Source organism: Pan paniscus, chromosome 1 (genome assembly GCF_029289425.2).
Source record: "Pan paniscus chromosome 1, NHGRI_mPanPan1-v2.0_pri, whole genome shotgun sequence".
In the NCBI taxonomy this organism is placed as follows: Eukaryota; Metazoa; Chordata; class Mammalia; order Primates; family Hominidae; genus Pan; species Pan paniscus.
The window spans coordinates 172675467-172702661 of record NC_073249.2 but is presented as its reverse complement, the minus strand read 5'-3'; the positions used below and the strand labels follow the sequence as shown (position 1 = coordinate 172702661).

At 49.8% G+C, this 27195-nt stretch overlaps 1 protein-coding gene across 1 annotated transcript; it reads right to left on the bottom strand.

Moving 5' to 3' along the window:
• Window positions 1-261: 261 nt before the first annotated feature.
• CDCP2 (CUB domain containing protein 2) lies at window positions 262-21813 on the bottom strand. The gene is made up of 6 exons (XM_055092376.3): window positions 21242-21813; window positions 12874-13221; window positions 9504-9839; window positions 8159-8512; window positions 5008-5186; window positions 262-1641 (listed from the first exon to the last, which is right to left on the bottom strand). The coding sequence occupies exons 1-6, from the start codon at window positions 21432-21434 to the stop codon at window positions 1315-1317; spliced, it is 1737 nt and encodes a 578-aa protein (XP_054948351.2). The 5' UTR covers window positions 21435-21813; the 3' UTR covers window positions 262-1314.
• Between the last annotated feature and the right edge of the window lie 5382 nt (window positions 21814-27195).

The window sequence follows — 27195 nt, the reverse complement described above, 5'->3', positions numbered from 1 at the left end:
TGACTGAAGTCCAAAGGCAGGAGAGGGTACAGAGGGCTCCAAAGAGAACTCCTCTGGAGGGCAAAGATGGGCTGGTGATCTGAGGTTGGCATCAGGGGCAAGGACAGAGACGTGTGGGACTTCAATCAGCTTTTGTCAAGGATCACAGACATTTAAGGAAAAACTCCAACATGAAAGAGAGACACCAGCCTTCAGCTCCAATCTCACGACTGAGCACAGTGTGTGGCCTGCCGCGGTTTATATGGGGCTGTGACCCAGCAGGGCATCGCCACCTCCACGGACAAGCGTCTGCCAAGATGTGCAGGTCCAGCCTTCAACACTGACACCATGTGGCAGGGGCTGAAGTGAGGGCACTGGATGGGACTTTGGCTCCCTTTCTCTATTCCTGGAGTTTGGAGGCAGAGACAGCTTGCTTTAGACAAAGTTCCCAGGGTTCCTGGGTCAATTCAGGATGGTGAAGGCCCCTGGATGGATACTTCATTAGCTTCCTGCTAATGAAGGTCTAAGATGAGCAATTAATTGGAAAAATAAGGCTGGGTGCAGTGGCTTACACCTGTAATCCCAGCACTTTTGGAGGCCGAGGCGGGTGGATCACCTGAGGTCAGGAATTCGAGACCAGCCTGGCCAACATGGTGAAACCACATCTCTACTAAAAATACAAAAATTAGCCAGGTGTGGTGGCAGGTGCCTGTAATCCCAGCTGCTCGGGAGGCTGAGGTAGGAGAATTGCTTGAACCCGGGAGGCAGAGATTGCAGTGAGCCAACATTGTGCCATTGCACTCCAGCCTGGGCAATAGAGCAGGACTCTGTCTCGAAGGAAAAGAAAAGAAAAGAAAGAGAGAGAAAGGAAGGAAGGAAGAAAGGAAGAAAAGAAGGAGGGAGGGAGGGAGGGAGGAAAATTAGTGGTGCCTTTGTTTGTACCCTGAGTTGGTAAAGCACCCATATAAGTTATAGAATGAGTCAGTTTTATCTACACTCTGCCACCAGTGACCACAACTATCCAAACTGACAAGTAACACACGTGGGAGAGTTCTTTTCTACAGCAGAATATCTTTAAAATTAATAACAGCAATTGCATATACATACACAGCATGCTACAGATTACAAAGCTCTTATCCATCTCTGCCCGCCTCTGAGCCTCATGCCAGCCCTGTGAGATAGCAGGGCAGAATGACTGTCCCTAGGAAATGGAGGCTCAGAGAGGGATATGACCTGCCAATGGTCACCAAGTCAGCAAGTCCCTGTCCCACCCCTGTTATGGGTCCCTAAGCTGCCTCCCAGGCATGTCAGATGCCAGGTCCCTATGCTGTCTATTCAAAGCAGCATCAAGACCACGATGGCAATAACCATGAGGATTCCAGCCAGGATGCAAAGGCCCAGGAAGACGATGTCACTGGTATCCTGGGCTACCATGCTCACTGGGCCCTCCAGTGCCTCCGCCTCATCCATGGGTGGTGCTTCCTGAAGGTGCTCCGCAGTGGCAGCATAGGGCCCCAGCCAGTGAGAGCCAGAGAGCAGGTGGACAGAAGCCTCCTTGCGCCGTGGCTCACAGCGGACCTCGTACTCATGGATGTCCTCCCGCCCCGCGGCCGAGAAGTCGATGTACAGCACGCTGACAATCACTGAAGTGTTGTTTCTTCTCTGTGGGGTCACAGGGTACTCATCACACCTGAAGGAGCTTGGGCTGACCTTGTTTCCCTATATATGTGGGGTTCTCAGTACCAGGGGGGCAGAGCCCGAGGAGCCTGTGTTCTAGTCCTAACTCTGAGCCTCAGTGATCCCATCTGTAAAAGGGGTACCGTGAAGGTAAGCTGTCTGGAAGGACGATATCAGATTTGGTGCCAGTGTTTCTCTGGCTAATGTTCTGGGGCCATTTACCATGGTCCAGGCTCTATATTTTAAGTATCTTATTTAATTCTCACAACAATGTTCTCTTATTGGTACCACTAAAACCCCCATGTGGCCAGGTGCGGTGGCTCACGCCTGTAATCCCAGCACTGTGGGAGGCCAAGGTGGGCGGATCATGAGGTCAGGAGATCGAGACCATCCTGACTAACACCATGAAACCCCATCTCTACTAAAAATACAACAAATTAGCCAGGCGTGATGATGGGCGCCTGTAGTCCCAGCTACTCGGGAGGCTGAGGCACGAGAATGGCATGAACCCGGGAGGTGGAGCTTGCAGTGAGCTGAGATCGAGCCACTGCACTCCAGCCTGTGGGACAGAGCGAGACTCCATCTCAAAAACAAACAAACAAACAAACAAACAAACAAAAAAACAAAACAAAAAAAAACCCATGTTACAGAGGAGGAAACTAAGGCCCCGAGGTTAAATCCCTTGCCTGAGGTCACATAGCATACAAGTGACAGAGCCCATATTCTCACTCAGATCTGCCCAACTCTTAACTGTGCTCTTGGCCATCACACCTCACTCAAACAAAAGAATATAGAACCAAAGGGGGCTTTTCAAAGCATCGACTCCAATCCCCCATCCTTGGCAAATTTACAGACATGACTACTGAGGCCTGGAAGGGCGATGACTTGCCCAGAGCTAGAGAAGCCAAGTCTCCTGCCTCCACCTTAGGAGCTTTGTCCCCGGTGCTGTATGGCTTCCCCCTGCAGCCTTTTCTCCCGATGATATCTGCAGTAGGTATCCTGCCGTTGAGCCCCTGGCCACCCCAGGGACAGCAGCCTAGTGTTGGGAAGAGCCATCGAGGAACAAGATGTGGGGGCCTGGCACCCTGCTGCCCTCCCCACCTCAGATGAAGGAGTCGAGTGGCCCTGAGACAATGGGCCTGCAGGCCCAGGCTGGAGGGCAGCATTGTGATGGGCAGTCTGGCGTGGTCAGCAGTGATGCAGAACTACTCTCCCAACCACGCCCAATCTGCTGCAGCCACTGCCTTCTTCAGGGTTTCCTAACTGGCCCCATCTAGCAAGTAGCACTCCTGAGAGGACGCTTCTAAAAATCAAAGCTGCCTAGCAGAGTCACAGCAGCCGTGAACAGTAGGAAGTCCCCAGCACCAGAGACTGGGTGACCCTTTTGGGGAAGGGTTGAACAGGTGTCACAAATCAGGAGGGTTCTCGTGTGGTTTTTTTGGTTTGTTTTTTGTTTTGTTTTGTTTTGAGACAGAGTCTTGCTCTGTTGCCCAGGCTGGAGTGTAGTGGCACGATCTTGGCTCACTGCAACCTCTGCCTCCCGGGTTCAAGCGATTCTCATGCCTCAGCCTCCTGAGTAGCTGGGATTACAGGAGTTCACCGCCATGCCCAGCTAATTGTTGTATTTTTAGTAGAGACGAGGTTTCATCATGTTGACCAGGCTGGTCACAAATCAGTTTTATGGACTAGGTGACTTTATGTGTCTATTCCAACTTTGGGCTTCCAAAAGGCTCTGATTCCATGTCCCCAGAGGAGCTCCTGCTCCCATCTGAGAACTTGTGCCCTGGATTTTTGGGATATAGAATCAGGACACTGGAGAAAGAAAGACTCCTGAGAGTGGAAGGGGACCCAGTGAAAGGCTAAAGTAAATCTACATAATAAGGAAGGGAGGGAAAAATCAGAGAATGGGGGTGGGGGGAAGCTTTAGGGGGTTTTGATGAGTGACAGACTTGACAAAGAAAGAAAAGCCACACAACATGGATTGTTGATGGCTGTGTAGGGAGTCAAGTCTCTAATGTTTTTAAAGAGTTGCAAGTAAAGATTGGCATTACTTTTTATTGCTGTCAGCTGTTTGAGCTGCGTATCTTCCAAAGCAACTCTATGCAAAGACTGATCCTTTGAGGGTCTAGGATTTATTTATAAGGGTTACACTAATAATCCATGAATCAAAGGTTTTCTGATTTTATGTTTCCAAGATACTGACCCCAAGATTTCATGGTTCTGTGGATCTGAGTTCTGGTGGTGGTTCTGTGACTATGAGACAGTGAGTGTCTATGAGTCGTTGGTTCTAGGATTTCCTGAGTCCCTGCTTCTCGGATTCTTTGTCTCCATCATTCCATGACTTTATGGAATGTGGTTCTGTCCCAGACAAAAGCTCTGGGAGACTTAGGGCATGGAATAGGGGGAGGGCAGAATACCTCGGCAGCCAGGACTGGCCCCCTACCCTCCTTCTCTTCTCAGGTCAAAAGGATGGTGGTTGCCAGGAGGCTGGGGCAGGCAGAGGGTGGCCTGGAGGGGCCAGAGGCATACATGTGGCTAATGTTGGGAGGCGGGGGAGGGTTTGCTGGAAAGCACATGATTTCTGCTAAGTCAGACTGCAAAGCCCCTGGATTTCAAGGCCAGAGAGTTTTTCCAACAGAGGCCACTGTTCCTTTTCTCCATACCCCACTTCCTGACCTGTCCCTAAGCATACAAATATCCAGGGTGCTTGAGCCACTGCCCAGTGACTCTGTGAGGGCCCTAAGTCTGGGTTCACGGCCTCCAAAATACAAGGATAGTAGGGAAAATGGACTTGTAAGGCTCACAGCCTTTTGAGGGAGGGAATCCTGTGCCTTGAAAGGGCCTTTTGTGCTGTGGAGCCCAGGAATGGATTTGGATCACCAGGTTGGGGATGGGTGGGAGAAGCAGGGCTCCCACACAGCTCTGCATACTAAAGGGGTGAGGTCTTCAGGGTCCTTGGGGAGCACTGAAGGGAAAGGGGAGGAACAGCAAAGAATAACTGCTGGCAGCTCAGCCAGCAGGGACCCTGTAGCAGGAGTGACCGGTAGCGTCTTTAGGTTGCTGTGGGGTTAAGCAGCAGCAGCTGGGGTTAGGAAAGAGAGCTGGGAAGAGAAAAGGAAGAGAGCTGGGAACCAGAGGGACCCCCTCTCCTCTGTCTCTCCTATTGGAGTTCTTTGCTACATTTACCCTAAGCAAATTGGTTGAGGTAAGTAAAGCCAAGAAGGGGTTAGCTCTGCATCCAGGCCTGTGTGGCCCCCAGAGCCAGGAGAAGCTGAATTTTCAGGAATGTGAGGTGCCTTTCAGCAGGGTCAGAGTCCCTCCCTTGTGACTGCCCCTTCCCCCAGCCCCTACCTGAGACTCAGTGCCGCAGGTATCAAAGCGGGCCTGGATCCTGAAGTTGCCGCCGACCTCCTGGGCGGCACAGCTCCGGCTGCCCAGGTAGACCTTGGTCCGCTCCAGCGGGGCCAGCGCCTGCGTGGAGATCAGGATCTGGAAGTCCGTGCGGGAGCAGCTCACGTTCATGGGCACCACTGGGAATCGGAGGGAGGAGCTGGAAGCCTTAGGGTCAGGCGGTCTGACCCTCACCTCCCCAACACCCCCTACCCTCCCACAAAGGGTGGTGGATGGGGAAACTGAGGCCCAGAGTAGGAAAAGCTCTTACGGAATCCTACAGGGCACAGTGTGGGATATCTTATACGGGTTACTCTGTTCACCTCCATCAGACTGTGAGCTCCTCAGGGAAGGCACCAAGTTTGATCCTCTCAGCGTCCTCTGGGCCCAGCACAGAGCTTGGCAGGCCCAGTGAATGCTGAGTGAATGAATGAATGTTCTTAATAATTATAAAAATTCATCTGCTAATCACTTGGCCATGTGCCAGGCAATTCATTCAATTATTTAACAAATATATTGATGGCCTGCTATGTTCAGGTCCTATTCTCAGCACCACGAATACAAAAATGAGGAAAAAACACAGCTGAAATTCTTGCCTTGTGGAGCTTACATTCTAGATGGGGGAGGGGGCAATAAATGTAAAATACACCCACGTGTCAGCGTGCCCCAAAGGAAAATCTAGCAAAGAAGAAACAGCGGGAGAGTAGAGCGAATCGGAATTGGGGAGGAATGAGGAAGGAGAGCTTCAGTTTTAAAAAGGGTGGTGAGGGAAGCCTCACTTTCCCTCCCTACAATGACCCCAGGAGGTGGATGTGACTAAACTCATTTTACAGGTTTGGAAATGGATGCTCTGAGAGATGAAGTTGTTTGCAGTGGCCAACCGGGTTGACAGGATTTCAGAGTTCGTGGTCTGTTCGCCCTATTCAGCAGCCTCCTGCAGCCCTCCTGGCCAGGACAGGGTGCACATGACTCAAAATGTCTGCTTTGGGTGAGCGTGTGTGTGTGTGTGTGTGTGTGTGTGTGTGTGTGTGTGTGTGTGTGTGTATGTGTGTATGTGCATGCATGCGGGGGCAGGGGTGAGGATAGGGGAAATGAAGGCAGCTGCCTGGTGGGAGGAAAAGGAAAGAGAGCTGGCAGGCAGAGGCCTGGAACTCTCAACCCCTCTCCGGGAAATGCCTCAGACATATTTCAGCCTCTGGTGTCTGGGCAGTCGGGGATTTATGGGCCAGCCGTCTCCCACGATGATCTCGGTGGTGCTGAACTGTGTGTCACCCCAGCTGGCACTGTGGCTGCCCTCCCAGTGGGGAGGCCTCCTGCAGCCTGGGCCACATCTGGAGCCTCGCCCAGTGTGAGTGCCCTTGTCTGCCCCTGGGCCCCCACAGGGATCTGAGGGGGAGGGAGGTGAGGTGGAGTGGGGGGTGGGCACTCCTGCCCCGAAGCCCCTGGAACAGGAGCTGGGATAAGAACCCCCCCTAACTTTCTCTCCTTCTCTGCAGAAGGGGCTTGTCCTAAATCACACAGGGCTGGGAGAGGGCCTGGGAGAGTTCTGGAAATAAGACTATCAGAGGCAAAAGGAACTTTAAAGATCTTTCCGTCAATATCCTCATCTTACAGGTGGAGAAACTGAGGCCCACAGAGACATGGGGCCATGCCAGCTAGTGGAGGCATAGCCAACGGAGCTGGGCTCTCCAGGGCTGTGCTAACAGAGCCACAGCTCTCCCACCCCAGCTTGCATGTGGAACCCACCGAGGCCCGAAGGGGCTGGCCTGCCCAAGTTCACGGCTCTGCCGCAAGCTTGCTGCAGATCACCATCTCCTCCATTCCTGGCCCCAACTCCCCTTGCATATGGAGCAAGGAAAGATCTTTTGAATGCTGAACAGGCCTGAGACACCTTCCTGAAGGAAAGCTGTCCTTGGATCCAGGCATTGTGACCTTGTTACTTCATTTGTCCTTCATGACCACCTGTCTAGGGCCTTCATCAACCTATTTTACAGATGAGCCCTCTTGGATGATCAGTAAATGGCAGCATTTGGATGTGACCCTGGTCTCTCTGAGCTTAGCTCTGGACTCCCCTCCCTCGTGCCCCTCTCAAACAAGCAAGAAGAAGGCAGGAGAGTAAGTTCTAATCCTGGCTGTGCCACTGACTGCCCATGTGGTCACAATGAAGTCTTTTCCCTCTCAGCACCTCTGTTGCTATACCTGCACAACGAGGAGCTTTGCTTGGCCAGGAAGAGGGCACAATAGGTACAGAGTGCAGATATTTCTGGGCCCATAGACAAAGAAGGGTAGGAGGAGGGGAGCAATGGTGGACCCTCTTGGTTGACACATCTAAACAATAATATGGAGCCTGAGAAAGCCAAATACCAGCTTCCCAGCTTCCTCTGCAGCCAGGCATGGCCATCTGACTGAGTTCAAACTGATGGGACATTTTGTATAAGTCTTATGAGAGGTTCTAGAGATGCTTTTGCTTTCTTGATAAAGAGCCATTTGCAGCTGGCACTTCCCCTGTCCCCTCCAGTCTTGAACATGGATGTGATGCCTGGAGCTATGGCAGCCATCTTGCAGCTGTGAGGCTCAGAGAGTCCCAGAGATAACACTTGGAACAGTGTTGAGCCCCTGGACCAATACAGCAGCTGCCTAGCTCCAGGCTTCCTGTTGAGTGAGGAAAAACAAGCACCATGTTTTCAATGAGTAGTTCTGAATGATACAAGCAGGGCTGGTAGACATCCCCACAGTTATACCAATTTTTTTGCCATAAACAATATTACCATATTTTGTCTATTTCCCCTGGATACAGGGGACCAATAACAACACAAGAGGGGCCAGGGGCCCAGGGGGAAGGAACCAGATGGGGAGGGGTGAGGACTCATGAAGTTAGGAGCTGGGGAAGGAGGCTCTGCAATAGTGGAAACAAGCGGGAGCCGTACTGTCCAGTCTCAGGGGTCCCGAGAGTGGGCAAGGGTGTAGCCAATGGAGAAGGAGCTGGAGAAGACCATTCATGGGGGGGGGGGGGCAGGACAAACTGGTGGGATGGAGGAAGGAGACTGCAAAGACTGAGGCTGCAAAGACTCCCCTTTGCCCTCAGTGGACCCACTCCCACAGCCCAGCTGACCTCCGATGTAGGCCACGGAGAAGCCCCTGCGGGTGGTGCTGCGGTCTGTGTGCAGCAGAAGCAGAAGCTGGTTGTGGCTTGAGGTGATGGGTGGTGGCAGGTGGTGTCCACACCAATTCCCCAGCAGGGGTGCCTCCTCGCTGGCCCCATCGAAGGCCGCCAGATGGTCAAAGTCACAGGTCTTGGTCAGGCTGTTGGGCTCCTCCAGGTCCAGGTCCAGGAAGAACACCTTGACCTGGTAGCCTGGGGGCAGGCGGATGGTCCAGTGGCAGCGGATGTTGTTGGGGTAGGAGCTGGGGTACTGTGGGCTGGAGAAGTTGCCCCGCAAGGCCATGTATACCTCCTGGCATTCTCCTGGGTGGGGGATGGGGAGGTGGAAGGAGCAACAGTGAGGGGAGAGGAGAAGTCACCCTCTGCAGCTACAGCTTAGGCAGCAGGTGCCACAGTGGTCCAAAAACCACCAGCAGGTTGTGGGCACCATGGCTAGCACACCAGACAATTGATCCCAACTATCTGAAAGTTGGGATGCTTGATCCCAAAGCTTGTTTTAAACTGCAACAAGCTGAAAGCTGGGACTTGCATTCCAGTTGACAGTCCCCTTCACAGGTGTAGGCCCTGTTAGGAATTCAATAATAATACACAATACCTGTCCTCAGAGTTACCTCTGAACTCCCTGGCTTGACAGATGATGTGGTTCATGCCTGGCCTTTCCCCTTTTCTCACTGCCCCATTTGGTATGTACTATGCGCATACCAAACACTCTCTGCCCTCCAGGCCTTTGCACATGCTGTTCCTCCTGCTTGGAACACCCTTCCCTTCTGCTTCCGTCTAACTCCTTCAGGGTACTGCTCAATTCTCTTCTCCACGAAGTCATCCATGATTCTTACTGATGGATAGCACAGATCATAATGGCTTGCACTGTCTCTTTCCTTATAATCTCTCTAACTAGACTGTAAAGTTCCCACAACTTCATCCACTCATTTTACGAATATTGAGTACCTACTATGTGCCAGGTGCAAAGATAAGCCCATAAGGGACTCAGTCAGACAGGAGAGATTGACATGCAAACCACACACAGAAGTGACAAATGTTAGATCATAGTGTAAAAAACTTATATAAGGAGTTGAAAAAGGGATTAATTCTGGTAAAACAGTAAGTCTTCGCAGAGGTGACATGCTTATGTCTTGGCATCAGCCAAGGGTATGCTAGAGCATTCCAGGCAGAGAGAGTGCAGAAAGCCCAAGGCTGCTGGGGGGCAGAAAGGTGTGACCCCTGCAAGTGTAATGGGGAGACAAGAGCCCAGTAGGCACAGGAGGATTCAGGGTGGAGCGCCAGCCCCTCCTACCTGAGAAGTAGTAGGCCTTGAAGCCACGGCCTCCGATGTTGAAGTCAGACTTGAAGACCACCTGCAGTTCGTGGCCCAGAGACACGAGGGTGGGGGGCCTGGTGCTGCCACAGTAGTGGTGCCCACGGGTGGGGCCAGGCCCCCCAAGCACAGCCACGTAGTCATAGGTGCACTCTTCATTGCCCTCCACCTGGAAGTCCACGAACACCAGCTTGACGTGGGCAGGGCCGGCGGCCCGGATCACCCAGTGGCACTCCATGCTGTTCGGGTAGTTGTTGGGGTACTCAGGACTGGTGAGGACCCCCGACAGGCCAGTCAGGACGCCGCCACACACATCTGCAAGGGAGCCCACTTGAACTGAGCTTTCTTTCTCCTTGTGGCTCCCAATTTCCTCCCTTGGGAACAAGACACTCCAACATGCTGCCCCCACAGGTATCTCATTAGGGCCTCATTACCATCCGACAAGCACCTGCTACCCAAGTAGCAAGTGTAGCACGTGCTCAGGCATAGCACTTGGCACCTATGCGGCCTGTTCAAATCCTCAGAGTAGCTGCACAAGGACTGTGCTGCAGTTTCTCTGATTTTATAATTAAGAAAAGGGAGGTAAAGACAAGTTCAGTAGCTTACTTGAGTTTGAGTTCACCCAGGCAGATCTTGAGATAAGGATTTGAGTGCAAGGAGTTTACTTGGGAGATCCAGGGGCCCCCAGGTGGGGAGGGAGGGAGAGGACAGAGAAGGGGAGGTGTGTTCAAGTCAGCTGCTGACCTGGGGAGGAACTCTGGGGACGGGGTAAAGCACATACTTCAGAGTTCTGTCAATCTAGGAGCAAGGGAGCTGCGGCATTTATATGCCAACTCCCCAGAGTGCAGGCAGAGGGCTGCTGTGGGCTGGGAGTGCCCTACTGAGACTTCAGAAAAAAGCCCTCCAGCAAAGAACTGTGGAGGTTGGCAGAAGCACATCGAAGTGGCAGGGCCCAGGGAACGTGGTCAGGGCCCTGAGAGCAGGTCACCCGACCGGTAACTGGGAAAGTGGGATTTGAACCCAGGAAGACTAACTATGGATCCTGTGCACTTGACCCTTGTGACCTTCACTGTCCACTCCTACGAGGCCAGTGGGGCACAGAGGCTGAGGTGCCTGAGCTCAGGAATGTGATCAAACCTCCCTAACGGATGAGGAAACCAAGACTTAGAGAGAGGACCTGATGAAGTAGAGCTTGGTTTGACATCTGAAGACAAGTAGTCTCCCATCTCTGCCTTTTATTAGCTGTGTGACTCTGGGGAAGTAACCCAGCCTCTCTGAGCCTCATTGGAACATTAGAAATCATAAGACTGAACCAGCTTGATCCACTGGGCTCAGACTTGAGCACAGTCTGAAAATATGCTGCTGGAAACTCTCAGGAAGCCAGCTTGGCCAGTACAACTACATGGCAAGTGTGGGTGAATGCCGCGACTTGCTGGAGGTCACCAGCAGGGAGGACATATGTGGGATGTGTTTCCTGAGACTCCAGCATCTCGCCCTATGGCACGGCTGTGTGACCAGGGCTCTGGATGGGGCGTCTAAGGACTTGGCGTCTTTTCCCAGTGCTGGCCCAGCCATGTAACTTTAGGAAGGCCCTCTCAGGGACTCAGATTTTGTGAAATGAGAGGGCAGGTTTAGATAGCCTGTGAGATCCGTTCCAACACTAACAACCTTCGCAGAGACTTCCCAACTGTGCCCTGGGGCTCCCCAGCAGCCCCCTGGAGCACCTGCTGGCACCTGGTGCAAATTTCATTCTTATGCTGTATTTCAAGCTCTCTTTTAATGTAATGAAGAGATAGCACCCACAGACTTTAATATCTTTAACAAGATATTAAAATTTAAATATTCTACATTTAAAAATTTAACTCATTGGAGGCCATCAATATTTACTTGTGTTTTTAATGACTGGCTTATAAGAAGTTAAAATATGAATTTACAGGCTGGGCATGGTGGCTCACGCCTGTAATCCCAGCACTTTGGGAGGCCGAGGCGGGTGGATCACTTGAGGTCAGGAGTTTGAGACCAGCCTGGCCAACATGGCAAAATCCCATCTCTACCAAAAATACAAAAATTAGCCAAGCATGGTGGGTGGCACGTGCCTGTAATCCCAGCTACTTGGGAGGCTGAGGCAGGAGAATGGCTTGAACCCGAGAGGTAGAGGTTGCAGTGAGCCAAGATTGCGCCACTGCACTCCAGCCTGGATGACAGAGAAAACTCCATCTCAAAACAAACAAACAAACAAACAAAAAAGAACTTACAGAATAAATGCATACCACTAAAACATTGCCTTTATTTTTTATTGCCTTTATCATTTTTTTAAAAAAAAAATAGGGGATTAACATAAGGTTCCATTTGACATAAAGGTATTCCTGTTTTTAAAAATGTTAGGAAATGCGGCTGATGGTATTAAGACTTTGATATCCTAACATTCTACAAATCTAAGGGTCTAAAATTCCAAAACTATGATTAGATCAGCCTATGGTTCTTGTGTTGTGGCATTCTACAATTCTATCCTTCCAAATGCAGCAGTGACTGGGGTCCCACCTGAGTCCCCCAGGATTGCTGTTGGCGGACCCTGGGAACCAGTAGCCTCTGTGGGTGTCTACTGTTTGAGTTAACATCAGTGAGGTCTTTGGTTCTGGCATTGGGAGGAAGCAGGAGATTTGAGCCTTTGCACAGAACCTGGAGACAAGGACGAGTGAGTCAAAGAGAAAGGCAAGAAGAACAAGGCCTCCTCTCCCCTCACTAGACTGAGAGGCAGGTGTCAAGCCTGGTTGAAGGAGAGAGGGGTTAGGGACACATGATATAACAGTCACTAGCTCCACCCAGACCCTCGTGTGGGAACTCAGGCAAGGATTCCCAAGCCGTGAAGTGGTGGGATGCTGCAGAAGGCCCCAACAGAAGTGGTGTCCCCTCCTGTGGCCTTATGCCATGACACAGGACAAGAATGACAAGGGTAGTAGAGCGTGACAGCCTCATTCCTGAGCACAGTGCAACCCTCTGAGGACTCCGGGAGAAACGGAGGCGGCATGGGGAGCATTGCCATGAAGGTGGGAACCCCAGCTACAAACATGGTCATGAACGGTGAGGAGGCTGCTTTTGCCTTATAAACTATACATGAGAGCTGGGTCCTGCAGGTTACAGAGCAGTCTACGTGCCAAGATGCTGAGACCCTGTAGGTCTCACCTGAGCCCTGCTGCTATCTTCCCATCTCCACCCCAGGGCCAGCTCCTCCACTGCCAAATCCCCCCTTGAACTCCTGGGATCAAGTAATCCTCCCACTTTGGCTTGCCAAAGCACCAGGATTACAGGTGTGAGCCACTGCAACAGGTCCCTTAGGCCCCCCGTTGACCTTTCTGGTAGCCCGCAGAAAAGCCATGGCTGGCCACATGCTTGTCCGAGTGAAAGATGACAGACATGACATGCCAGGAGGAGGTGAAGGGCGGCGGGGGCACCTTGCCGCAGAACCTCCCCAGCAGGTTGCCCTTGTCTGGTGAGGCCCCATTGTAGATCTCCAGAAAGTCGAAGCTGCAGGTGTCGTGGTACTCTAGGTCAAAGGCATGGAAGGTGAGCAGCACCGAGGATCCCTCGGCCACCACGATCAGCCAGCTGCACTCTGTGTTGTAGGGGTACAGTCTAGGGAAGTTGGGGCTGGAGAAGTTTCCAGAAGGTGCTGAGAGCACACCCCCACATTTGACACCTGGGGCAAGAGAGAAGTATGGCTGAGACTCTGTGCTGGGGTCTTGGGTACATGTGGTAAGGGCAGTGGGCCCAGCTACAAAGCTGGGTTCTTAGGATGGGATGAGGGAACACAAGGCCATGTGTTTATTTGCTCATGCATCTACTTATTCTTCAGATGCTGACCAAGCATGCTGGTATTCATTCCACAAATACTGTTTGAGTGCTAGACATTGTTCTAGGTGCTGGGGTCACAGCAGAAACAAAACAGACAAAACCCCTGCCCTCATGGAACCTACATTCTGGCAGGGAAGACAGACAATAAACATAGCAGGTAAAATATAGAGTTTATGGGGCCAGGTGCAGTGTCTCATGCCTGTAATCCCAGCACTTTGGGAGACAGAAGTGGGCAGATCACAAGGTCAGGAGTTCGAGACCAGCCTGGCCAATATAGTGAAATCCCATCTCTACTAAAAATACAAAAATTAGCCAGGCGTGGTGGTGTGCGCCTGTAGTCCCAGCTACCTGGGAGGCTGAGGCAGGAGAATCGCTTGCACCCGGGAGGCGGAGGTTGCAGATCATGCCGCTGCACTCCAGCCTGGGCAACAGAGCGAGACTCTGTCTCAAAAAAAAAAATAAATAAAAACTAAAAGAAGTATATATATAGTTTATGACACAGTGAGAAGCTATGGAGAAAAAGCAAGCCAGGAAAGGAGACAGGAAGTGTCAGGCAGGGCCCGAGAATTTTAGTTAAAACATTATGCAGTAGGGAATTTAAGTTAATTATTAAAACATTACTTTGAAATTAATAATAATAATAACCTCCCCAAGTGAAAATGTGCACAGTCTACGACGATGTTAAAAGTACATTTTTATATGTGCAGATTTGCTTGTGTTTGACAAAAGAAAACAATGGAAGGAAACTAATAAGAATAATTCTCTGTCAGGGGAAGTAGTAAAAAGAGGGGAGGAAGCAGGCATGATGGCTGGATCTCCTTAAATGTGCCCTGTTTCATAATTTTCACTGTGTAAGCATATAAAATACTTTATATAATTTTAAGAGATCAAAAAAAAGTTAAGTAACCCCTAAATATCCCAAACTGAAACAAATAAACGGAATCTTACCAACTTGGAGACATAGTCACATGAGGAAAAATGATTTCAAATGACTTTGAAAGACAGTATTTTGACCACACAGTCCTAGTGGGATATATCTCAAGGACAAAATGAACCACAACAACATCTTAAAGTATATTCAGTAAACTTACTATTAGTAATAATATTCAATATCATTTTGCAATTATTATATATTAGAATAGAGCAAATAAGTAAGTTAATGTCAATAGAAACCAATATTTTCAGTGTATAAGTATAATTTTTTTTTTTTTTAGGTGGAGTCTGGCTCTGTAGCCCAGGCTGGAGTGCAGTGGCACTATCTCAGCTCACTGCAACCTCTGCCTTCCAGGTTCAAGCGATTCTTATGCCTCAGCCTCCCAAGTAGCTGGAATTACAGGTGCCCGCCACCACACCCAGCTAATTTTTGTATTTTTAGTAGAGACAGGGTTTCACCATTTTGGGCAGGCTGGTCTCGAACTCCTGACCTCAAGTTATCCGCCTGCGTTGGCCTCCCGAAGTGCTGGGATTATAGGCATGAGCCACCGCGCCCAGCCTGATAGATATAAATTTAAAATAGTAAGTAAAACTCTTGTGATCCTTAATTTGAATTGAAAGTATCAGTGTGAACTTGATTATTTTTATGTTTTAAAAATTTATTTCCTAGTTCTGTTTACCAAGAAGGCCTAGAATCCAGTAGCATTTTACACCTCTAGGCTTTCGATTAGGATTCTTATGTTCAACTAAGACGAACAAGGCTCTTTAGAGCAATGTCTGGTACCAGATTTAATACAGGAAATACACAAAATATACTTGGTTATCTTGCTATGCCAAACAGCAAAGAAGCTATCAAAGACTGCTGAGATTGTGTCGAAAGACACAGAAACCTGGCCAGGCGCAGTGGCTCATGCCTGTAATCCCAGTGGGCGGATCGTTTGAGCTCACCAGTTCGAGACCAGCCTGGGCAACATGGCGAAACCCTGTCTCCACTAAAAATACAAAAATTAGCTGGGTGTGGTGGTGCACGCCTGTAATCCCAGCTTCTCAGGGGGCTGAGACATGAGAATCCCTTGAACCTAGCAGGTAGAGTTTGCAGTGAGCTGAGATTGTGCCACTGCACTCCAGCCTGGGTGACAGAGCAAGACTCCATCTCAAAAAAAAAAAAAAAAAAAAAAAAAAAAGACACAGAAACCTACTTGAAATGGCTTCCACTGGCTAAAGAAGGTACAATTCGAGCATCAAAAGAGAGTAATGCTTGCAGTGGATTGAAACATATCACATATATAAAAACAAGAATTCACAATGCAACTCAAAAGAAATTGAAATGAAACTCATTGGTTTATTTTAGAGGTTGCTAGGCACTAACTCATTTATCAATTTTTTAAAGGAAATTGATAATAGAAATGTAACATCTACTTGGCCTTTCCTATATGGACTGTATTTCTGGACAACTAAATAGATGGTGAGGGAAAACTTATTGTCGGCCCAGGCTTGAGTGCAATGGTGCAATCTTAGCTCACTGCAACCTCCACCTCCTGGGTTCCAGCAATTCTCCTGCCTCAGCCTCCCGAGGAGCTAGATTACAGGTGACTGCCACTATGCCCAGCTAATTTTTGTATTTTTAGTACAGACAGGGTTTCACTATTTTGGCCAGGCTGGTCTCGAACTCCTGACCTCAGTTGATCCACCCGCCTGGGCATCTCAAAGTGGTGGGATTACAGGCATGAGCCACCGTGCCCGGCCGGGAAAACTTATTTATAGAAGACTTCAGAAAGAATAACAACACTAGGAAAACATAATTTTGGCTGGCCGTGATGGCTCAGAACTATAATCCCAGCAATTTGGGAGGGCAAGGCAGGAGGATCACTTGAGTCCAGGAGTTTGAGACCAGCCTGGGCAACATAGTAAGACCCCCATCTCTACAAAAAAAATTTAAAAATTAGCTGGGCATGGTGGTGCATGTTGGTGGTCCTAGCTGCTTGGGAGGCTGAGGCAGGAGGATTACTTGAGCCTGGGAGGTCAAGGCTACAGTGAGCCATGGTGGAACCACTGCACTCCAGCCTGGGCAACAGACAAAGACCCTGTCTCAAAATTAAAAAAAAAAAAATTTAAACAAGGAAATCACATTTTCCAAGCCTTAATGAAATAATGGATCCAGACAACATTATCAAACCCTGTTCTAATCACTGAGTAAAAAGTTGATGAGAGGTAAAACAGATGATTTGGTTATACAGGCATTCCCTGTAAAATTCTTTCAACTTTGCTAAATGTTTGAATTTTTTTTTACTGGTCAAATAAGCCAGGCAAATAAAAATTTTTATAATTAAAAGTATATAGCCGGGTGTCCTCAGCACTTTGGGAGGCTGAGGCAGGAGGATCACTTGAACCCAGTATTTCAAGACCAGCCTAGGCATAGCAAGACCCCAACCTCTAAAAAAAGAAAAAAAAGAAAAAAAAAATTCGCTTCAGCTGACTATTTGACAGTGAAAAAAAAAAAAAAAACTGAAAAAGTTAATTTGGAGAACTTTGTAACAAATAGACCAGGCTAACAAACCCTGAACCCACTGATGTAGACAAGTGTCAAGTGAAACACGGGCCAGTAAATCTCTTCTTGAAAAAAAAAAATGAAGAAATATGAATCTCAGGAAGTCTCTGGATCTGTCTACAGTTAGAGTAAATATGGAAGCTAGAGGAACATTTTAAGTAATTCCATGAGGATATATTTGGCAAGTCCAGAATGTGGGAAGTTCTATAAGATAAATGACGCTGGGGCTTCAACAACAAATGATAAAGGGGGGAAGGAGGCACAACTGTTGTATTAAAAGAGTCAAGGCCGGGTGCCATGGCTCACACCTGTAATCCCAGCACTTTGGGAGGCCGAGGCAGAAGGATCACCTGAGGCCAGGAGTTTGAGACCAGCCTGAGCAACATAGTGAGACCCTGTCTCTGCAAATAATAATAATTTTATAAAAAATATAAAAGTCAAATATCAACCAAATGCAATGCATGGACCTTGTTTGGATTCTGATTTGAACAAATGAATTGTAAAAAAATATATATTTATATATATAATATATAATATATTTATTTTATATATATATATATTTGGTCAATAGTTGGGGAAAACTGAACATGAATTGAGTTAGCACATAAATTAAGGAATGAAGCCAGGAGTGATGGAGTGCTCCTGTGGTCCCAGCTTCTCAAGAGGCTGAGGCAGGAGGACCACTTGAGCCTAGGAGTTCGAGGCTGCAGTGAGCTATGACCACAGCACTGTACTCCAGCCTGGGTGACAGAGAGAGACCTTGTCTCTAAAAAAAATGTTTTAAATTAAGGACTTATTATACCATGATAAAGGTATTGAGGTTATATACAGTTTTATGTGTTTCTCTGTTAGAGACATATTCTGACATATTTATGGGTGAAATAATATGGCATCTGAGATAGGCTTTAGATTTCTCCACACCTCCCAGAATGGGGCTGGGGTGGGATAAAAGAAACAAGAAAGGCAGAACGTTGATAATTATTGAAGATGATTGATGGGGACATAGGGATTCATTGTATGATTTTCTGTGCTTTGCGTGTGTTTGAAATTTTTCATAATTAAAAGTCAACAAAATAGCCAGCACATCCCTGGTCACCTTCTCAGTGAGGCCTTCCCTAACCACCTGATTTACACCTGAAAACCTCTCCCCAGCCCATGCTCCTTCTCTCCCTTTAGTGCTATATGCTTCTCCATAGAATTCATCACGATCTAACATGCTATTTATTTTACTTATTGATTTGGTTCAGTATCCTGCTCTCTATGAGAGCAAGGATTTCTGTCCCTCTCCCTACCGTATTGCAAGCACCCAGAGCAGTACCTGGCACAAAGCTGGTGCTTAGTGTATATTTGCTGAATGAATGAGTGAGTGAATGATCTTATATAATCCTCACAACAGCCCCATGAACTAGGCAGGGCAGGTGCTACTGACCCATTTTACAGATCAGAAAACTGAGCCCGGGAAAGGGAAGTCACTTGTTGTAGTGAACATCTATTGCTTTGGGTCTGCCCAATACCACTTCCTTCGCCTCTTGCAACAATAGCCCCCTCTTTTAGACACTGCTCCCCTCCTTGCCTCCATGTGGTAACCCTCCCTCCTCTTCCTTGCCCCAGGGGTGGACGCCTAACTCTAGCTGGGGAGTCTTGGGGCTCCCACCACCACCACAGTGACTGGCCCGCAGGGTGGGCATGTGCTCCAGGCTAGGCCAGAGTTCTGCTCAGAATGCCCAGATAGGGGTTCTTTCCTTTCTGGTCCCTTGACTGGGAGGGGGAGCCCTGGGGGTGGAACAAGGTCCATACATTGCATTTGGTCGGTATCTGACTCTTAAATTTTTTAGAAAATTATTAATGGCCAGGCGTGGTGGTTCAGGCCTGTAATCCCAGCACTTTGGGAGGCCAAGGTGGGTGGATCACCTGAGGTCAGGAGTTCGAGACCAGCCCAGCCAACATGGTGAAGCTCTGTCTCTACTAAAAATACAAAAATTGGCCAGGCATGTTGGCGGGAGTCTGTAATACCAGCTACTCAGGAGGCTGAGACAGGAGAATTGCTTGAACCCGGGAGGCAGAGGCTGCACTGAGCCGAGATTGCGCCACTGCACTCCAGCCTGGGTGAGACAGAGTGAGACTCCATTTCAAAAAAAAAAAAAAATCTTATTATTTATGCTCAGGGCTTAAGGAAAAATCCCCTGTGGGAACTGGAAGAGCCATGTGAGAAGTGGAAGTAGCCCTGGAGCCCAGAGGCTCTGGCTGTGGCATCCCTGAGCCCAGCTCGGCTACCTCCTGCCTCCCTGGTTACAGAGCCAATGTATTCTTCTTTTTGCTTAAACTCATCCAGGTTGAGTTTCTGTCACTTGCAACCAAAAGCATCCTGAAGAATACACTTAACCAAATCCCTATAAGAGAAGACACATTCGCTAAACGTGTGCCCTGTACCAGGCCTGTGCTGATTCAAAATGGGCCCCTCTGTGGGTAGCTCACCATGGAGTGGGGCAGGGGGAGTCAGGCAAATGAGACAAAACACACAGCGTGATTGCACTGTGGCCACAAAGGGGCTCTGGGGTCCGGGGAGAGGAAAGCCGATCTTGCTGGGGCCAGCAGTATCAAGGAGGGGCAAGATTCCCAGAGGGGGTGATATTTGAGTTTGTCTAGGAAGAATGAGAAGGTTTCTTCAGTTGGGGAAGATTTTCAGGGAGGGAATGGCATAGACAAAGGCCCAGACGCACGTGCACTTAGCCTCTGTGAGCCGTGACATGGGGATAGTGGTGCCTCCCTTGCTGGGTGACTGTGAGCACTGATGAGCTAAAGGCTGTGTGAGGGCCGCACAGATGCACATTATCAGCTCTCTGCCTGGCTCTTGGGGCAGGACAGGGCAGGAATGGCATCTAATTCATGCCTTTATGGCAAAAGGACAAATAGATATTCTGTCCAATGCCTGTTATTGTCCTTCTCCCAGCCCTACCCACAGGGCAGGGAAAGGCGCCAGAGCATCAGAGTGGAATTCCTACAGCCCAGGTGGCTCCAGTCATCAGCATAAGCAGAGGCCTTGTCCACTAGGACCCAGCCAGGCACACTGATGTCCAGGGTTACCCCAAGGCCCCTTAAGCCCCAGTGGCCAGAAAATAGGAAAAGCTACCTCCTCCCACCACCCAGGCATGGGTTGAGACGCTTGGGTGCCCATCCCATCTCTGCCAGTGACTGGGTGACTGGCAAGGTACAATTCCTCCCTGAGCCCCACTTGAGCCTTGCCGAAGGGTGAAATGATATCACCCCGGCTTCACAGATAGGTAAACAATGCTTGGAAGGCCAGAGCAGCACAAAGCCACTGGGGACCACAGTGCAGGCAGAGGGTTCCAGGAGCCCCAGTGAAGGCGCCCGTGAGGTTGATGGAGGATGTGGAAGGCCGATGGAGGGAGTGGTATTTGATCTGAGCTTGAAGGGTGAGCCAGATGTTCTCAGGTGGAAAAAGGGAAAAAAGACTTTACAGACAGAGGGGACAGCAGGGCTTAAGATCCCTGAGGGTGAAGCAGAAGGGGTTGTGATTCTCCTGCCAGAGCATGGGATGCCCAAGGGATGCAGGAAACTGAGGCTCAATACGATATGGAAGTTGGAGCCCACACTCAGAGGGCACTGAATACCATAAGAAGGAACTTTGATTTCACTTGCTTGGCAGTGGGATGGACAGCAGGGTCTCGGGAGGAGAATAAAGACTCTTCAGCAATAGGCTGGGTGCGGTGGCTCATGCCTGTAATCCCAGCACTTTGGGAGGCCGAGGCAGGTGGATCATCTGAGGTTAGGAGTTCAAGACCAGCGTGACCAACATGGTGAAACCCCATCTCTACTAAAAATACAAAAATTAGCTGGTCATGGTGGCACATGCCTGTAATCCCAGCTACTCGAGAGGCTGAGACAGGAGAATTGTTTGAACCTGGGAGGTGGAGGTTGCAGTGAGCTGAGATAGGGCCACTGCACTCCAGCCTGGGTGACAGGGCAAGACTGTCTCAAAAAAAAAAAAAAAAAAGACTCTTTAGCAATAAGCCTTTAATAGTTTTTGGAGCCATTCCTTTCAACCTTGGTGACCATGTAACCTTGGACAGGTTACTTAATATCTCTAGTCCTCAGTTTCTTCATCTGGAAAATGGGGGACTAACATCCACCTTGAAGTTTGTTGTGCAGATTAAATGCAACCTACATGTGAAACATGCAACACACGGCAGGCACTCAATATTGTCTCCCCCCATCTCAGGAACAAACACATTCTCAACTCAGCCACATCCCCTAAAAGGACCTCCTGCTTTCTGGCTTCCCATGTAGAAACATCTTGAGCCCCTGGCTGTTGCCTGCCCACCTCCTTCCCCTCTCAGTTCATGTCTGTCCCAAGAGTGCCTACCTTCCATGGCTTGGGCCTGGAGCCCTGGGCCCAGCAGTGCCACTGCCAGCAGCAGGCAAGCCCCCCACTCTGCCAGCATCTCCTCACCAGGGGCCCCCACAGGTCTGCCGAGCTCAGGTAGGCCAGGATCTGAGGGTCCGGAGCAAGGGAAAGAGAGGTGAGGCTGAAAGGGCCTCCAAGTTAATGGTGGCATGAATAATTCACTGGCCCCTAGAATTAGTAAGCCGATCCCCGGGTACTTCCTTCACTCACTGTAAAGTGACGGATCTGGTGTCACCAGGTTTACACGTTCTGAGATCTGCACCGACCACACTATCAGGAAGGGAAGCAACTCAGGCCTGGAAGGAAAGTGAGTGGTGGAGAAAGGGCATAACTTTTGGGGCCGGGTAGATCTGGGATCAATCCCAGTTCAGCCTGTAACTTGCCAGGTCACCTTGGACAAGTCATTTAACTCCCCTGGTCTGGGTCTTCTCATCCATCCAGTGGGGCTGTTCAGCTCCGACCCAGGGGCTGTTGTGAAAATGAAAGGAGATCGCACTTGCTAAAGCACAGAGTAGGTGCTCGCTACAGGTTCTTCCCATCCCCACCCCGAGGGAGCCGAAAGGAGCCTGTATTTAGTGGGACACGCAGGACAACTTCCTTCAGACATGCGGATTTAGCTCAGAGGAGGGAAGGAGGTTGCTGTGGACAGTTGAAGAGGGAAAAGTCTTTTTCACGCAAGAATGCAGCAGGAATAACAGAATTGGAAAATCGTATTGTGCAACTCTTAATGCAATAATAGGTCTGGGACCCAGTGTAACTTCTGGCCGAGAATATGAAATGCTCGCTCCTTTATTGATCCCAAGCCTTGCTTGAACATCGTTATGTACCAGGCCCCGCACAAGGAGCTGGCGCTGCAGAAATGCCCCGGGGACTTTGTGTCCAACAGGAAGCGGGCTCTTTCTTCTCATCTAGAGTCTTTTGATTTGGTTCAGTTCAGCCCAATATGCATTTCTAAGCTCCTTCTCTGTGCAGAGCCTGTGCCAGGCATGGGGACAGCAGGGGAACATGGCGCATTCCTGCTCTCCCAGTGAGGATCCTGGGCTCTTTCTGGCAGACTAAGGTCTGAATCCTGGCTCCACCCCTGCCTGGCTGTGGTAGCCCGGGAAAGTAACCCAACTCTGTAACTCTGAGGCCAGGTTCCTGGATTGCGAAATTGGAGCAAGAATTAGTAGCCTGCAGTTTGCTGAGAGGATTAAACGTGATAGTGTATGAGAAGTCTTAGCCAGTGCCTGGCTCAGTGCATAGACGCACTCAAGATTTCTATTTATCCTAGAGGAACCCAGACAGCCTCATCTGCCAGACAGCATATGCCTCTGGCCCATCCTTTTGTCAGAAGTCCCCAGGGAGCCCTTTGCTACAGGCATAGGAAGACTTGTGGAAGGTGTTCAGCGGAGCCTCAGGACCCGTCAGGCCTGAGGGATTGGCTTACCTGTGGAGGTTGATTGGCAGGAAAGAAGTGTTCAGCTGTTCCAGGCAGTCTGAGAAAGTGGGAGTTTCTTTATTTTATTTTATTTATTTTTGAGACAGAGTCTTGCTCTGTTGCCCAGGCTGGAGTACAATGGCGTGATCTCAGCTCACTGCAACCTCTGCCTCCTGGATTCAAGCGATTCTCCTGCCTCAGCCTCCCAAGTAGCTGGGATTATAGGCACCTGCCACCACACCCAGCAAATTTTTGTATTTTTAGTAGAGACGAGGTTTCACCATGTTGCCCAGGCTGGTCTTGAACTCCTGACCTTGTGATCTGCTCACCTAGGCCTCCCAAAGTGCTGGGATTACAGGCAAGAACCACTGTGCCTGGCCAGATGGGAGTTTCTTAAACACCTATTGTGTGTATGAGAGAGGAAGGCAGGGAAAAGTGCCAACCCAGTACCTGCTGGGTGCAGGGTCTGGTGCTGGGAGCCTCACATGCGGGTGCAGCCTCCCAGCTTTCACAGCATTCGGTATACTCCCAAAGGACAGGGGAGGAAACTGAAGCTCAAAGGGCTGGAGCCACTGTTTTGGGTTGAGATCCTTCACACGAAGACCCTGGGACAAGTAGTGGATTTGGGAGGTGATCCCAGGAAGCACAGGTAAGGAAGTGGGACAAGGAGAGGAAAGAAGCTAGTTCAAAGAATGTCAGTGAGCAAGTTACCACTGTGGGCAACCAGGGCTAAGTCCCAGTGGGAACCTCCATGACACAGTGTAGACTGTGCCTCTCACGGTTTCACCGGAGGAGGAAGAAGTAGAATGTTGATCACCAACTCCCCGTGCCCTTGGTTGGAAGCTGCTCTGAGGATCTTATCTCCCAGATATTTCCAACCTGCTGTGCAAGGCCCCAAAGCCCTGAGGCAGAGAGTACAGGGGGCTACAGGCAGAAGCTGCCTGCATGATGGGAACAGTGAATGCCACAGGATGGGGCAGGGCCATAACAGCACCTACTGAGCCATCCATAATGAAAGACTGTCGGCCGGGTGCGGTGGCTCACGCCTGTAATCCCAGCACTTTGGGAGGCCGAGGCGGGAGGATCACAAGGTCAAGAGATCAAGACCATCCTGGCCAACATGGTGAAACCCTGTCTCTACTAAAAATACAAAAATTAGCTGGGCGTGGTGGTGCGTGCCTCTAGTCCCAGCTAATCAGGACACTGAGGCAGGAGAATGACTTGAACCCGGGAGGCGGAGGTTGCAGTGAGCCGAGATCATGCCACTGCACTCTAGCTTGGCAACAGAGTGAGACTCCATCTCAAAAAAAAAAAAAAAGAAAAAAAAGAAAAAGAAAGACTGTCATCATTCCAGGGACCTCACCCTGCACTTGATAGACTCGTGTATTAGTCTGTTCTCACACTGCTATAAAGAACTATCTGAGACTGGGGTTATGAAGAAAAAAGGTTTCATGGACTCACAGTTCCACAGGCTTAACAGGAAGCATGATTGGGAGGCCTCAGGAAACTTACAATCATGGCGGAAGGGGAAGGGGAAGCAAGCATGTCTTACCATGATGGAGCAGGAGACAGAGAGCAAGCGGGGAGGCACCACACACTTTTAAACCATTCGATCTCATGAGAACTCACTCACTATCATGAGAACAACATGGAGAAATCTGTCCCAATAATCCAATCACCTCCTACCAGGCCCCTCCTTCAACACATGGGGGTTACAGTTCTATAGAAGATTTGGGTGGAAACACAGAGCCAAACCATATCACCTCCAGAATCATCCTACCTCTGAAATATTTGTCCCACTCCCTGAAACAACCACTTCTGTTTTGGGCACCCTCAGCAGACTTTTCAATGACACCCCATCCATGGTAACTGCCATAGTGGCCCCTGGGTCCCTCAAAATCAACAGCTCCCACCCAAACTAAACTAGTCACTGTCCTCAACACCAAATGTGCTTCTCCTCTGATGGTTCATATTTTAGATAATGGTGCAACCAACCCATAAAGCCAGCAATGTAGGAGCCTGCCCCAACTTCCTTTCCCCTCACTCCCACACCCATTGCTCACACTTGAGTTTAGTCACCACTTCTGCCTCTGAAATGGCATCTGAAGCCATAACTACCCCAGTTCGCCATCTCTCCTGCATGATTTCAGCAGCCTCCTCACTGGCCTGGGTGTCTCTGCTCCTGCCTGCTCCCTGCCCACCCTAAAACCACATTCTACTACTTGCTGCCCTGTCCCATCCTATGATCTTTCTAAAATGCTAATCTGAGTCAGGCACGATGGCTCACACCTGTAATCCCAGCACTTTGGGAGGCTGAGGCGGGCAGATCACTTGAGGTCAGGAGTTCAAGACCAGCCTGGCCAACATGGTGAAACCGTCTCTACTAAAAATACAAAAATTAGTTGGGCATGATGGTTGGCACCTGTAATCCCAGCTACTCAGGAGGCTGAGGCAGGAGAATCACTTGAACCTGGGAGTCGGAGGTTGCAGTGAGCTGAGATCACGCCACTGCACTCCAGCCTGAGCAACAGAGTGAGACTCTGTCTCAAAAATAAAAATAAAAAAATAAAATAAAATAAAATAAAATGCTAATATGATCATGCCATTCTACCACTTAGGCTAAAATCCAAAGTCTTCTTTTTGGCATTCATACCCCTTCAGGTCACCTCCCTAACACGTCTCAGACTTTCTCCACCTCTCGAGCTCCATACCCTGACCCCCGACATCTCTCTCACTTCTCTGCATGTGCTGTGCCCTGAGCCTGCATTGCCCTGCTTTCTGCCCCACTGGCCCTTGGTGGACTCTGAACCTTTAAAACAGTTGTCACCTCCTCCAAGGGGTTATCTTGACCCCACCCCAAGCTGGGAGAGTTCCTCTTCGCTGGGTGCACCTCTAGCACAGAGGGGACACCTGCACCCCAGCTGGATGGTTTCTCCGAGGATATCCTCGGCCTTCTGGGCTTTCATTCCAGTGCTCTGCACAGAACTTGGTCCAGAGTGCATCCTCTCCCTTATGTCCGTCTCCACTGCCTCCCTAGCACATCCTAAGTGCTCAGCAGCCATCCGTGGATTGAACTACTCAAGGATGCACCGCTAGGAAATGTCTTTGTCAATGTGAACCCATGTTCATATGTGTTCAAAATCTGCTTTTAATCCTGCTGAGTTCATGTGGGCTGCCATAACAAAATGCTGTAGACCGGGTGGCTTATCTTCAACAGACATTTACTTCTCCCAGTTCTGGAGGCTGGCAAGTCCAAGATCGAGGTGCCAGCAGATTCTGTCTGGTAGGGGTCGATTTCCTGGCTCACAGATGGCTTCTTGCCATGTCCTCACATGGTGGAAGGGGTGAACAAGCTCCTGTGGGCCTATTTTATAACGGTGCTAATCCCATCACCTCCCCAAAGGCCCTGCCACCTAATACCAGAGCCATGGGGGTTGGGATTTCATGAGTTTTGGAGAAGCCATTCAGACTACAGCACCTGCTGGATGGAGTGGCAGGGTGGCCTGGTAGAGCAGTTCAGCACGAGCACCCAGAACCCAGACCATGTCAGTACAAATCACAACTCTGGCAGTTACTAGCTGTGTGGCCTTGGACAAGTAAAGTTACTTGGTCCCTCTAGGCCTCTGATTCGTTGTCGGTGAAATGAGGAGAGTGGTGTCTACCTGCAAGGCGTGATAAGGATTGAAGGTGCGGAATGTGGAGACCTGAGCCAGCACATCGTATAATAAGTTCAGAATGCACTGACCTCATTGAAGACCTCAGGTCTTCTTGTATTTTTTCTTTTGAACCTATCTCTCCTTGAAGTCACCTCTGGGTGGGGCCTCCTGCTGCCTGGCTGCCCCTCCCTCCAATCAGCAGCCTGGCCGTGACTTCTCTCCTGGTCCCCAGGGGAGGTGGTAGAGAGGGAACAAAGGCTGCCTGCCTGCCAGGGGCATTAGGGAGTGCCTGAGCCACCCACAAGATGAGTCAATATGGATGCCTGGGTGCCTGCCAGTGCCCTGCTGTGCTGACTCCCATGGCTGAGCCCTGAGGACCCAGCCTCAAACTTCCAGGGACTCTCTTGGCATATGATGACCGCTTCTCTCTATGGCTGGCTCTGCAGCACCCTGGAGCTAGTAGGCCTAGGGCTCTCCAGGAGGTTGCGAGTATGCTCCTGGGATGGATGCTGTCCAAGGGCAGGGGGCTGATGCTGTGTGTGCCCATTTCTGGCACTGTGCACCTATGTGCACCCATCTCTGGGTGTATGCCAGAAAATTCATGTTTCAGAGACCCCCCAAGGTTCCTTAGGCCACACTTTGAGAACCAGGACTTGACCTCATACCACTTAGAGGGCCAGGAGGGAAGGAGCAAAAAATGAAGAACCGAAAGAGTCCAAGACAAACCAAAGCAAAAACCATGTGCTGAAGGGAAGTTTTATTTTAGTTTACTCTGATGCCTGTATAAATAGTAAACATTTGCGTAGATGATATTATATTTAGATGTTTGGTGTCTC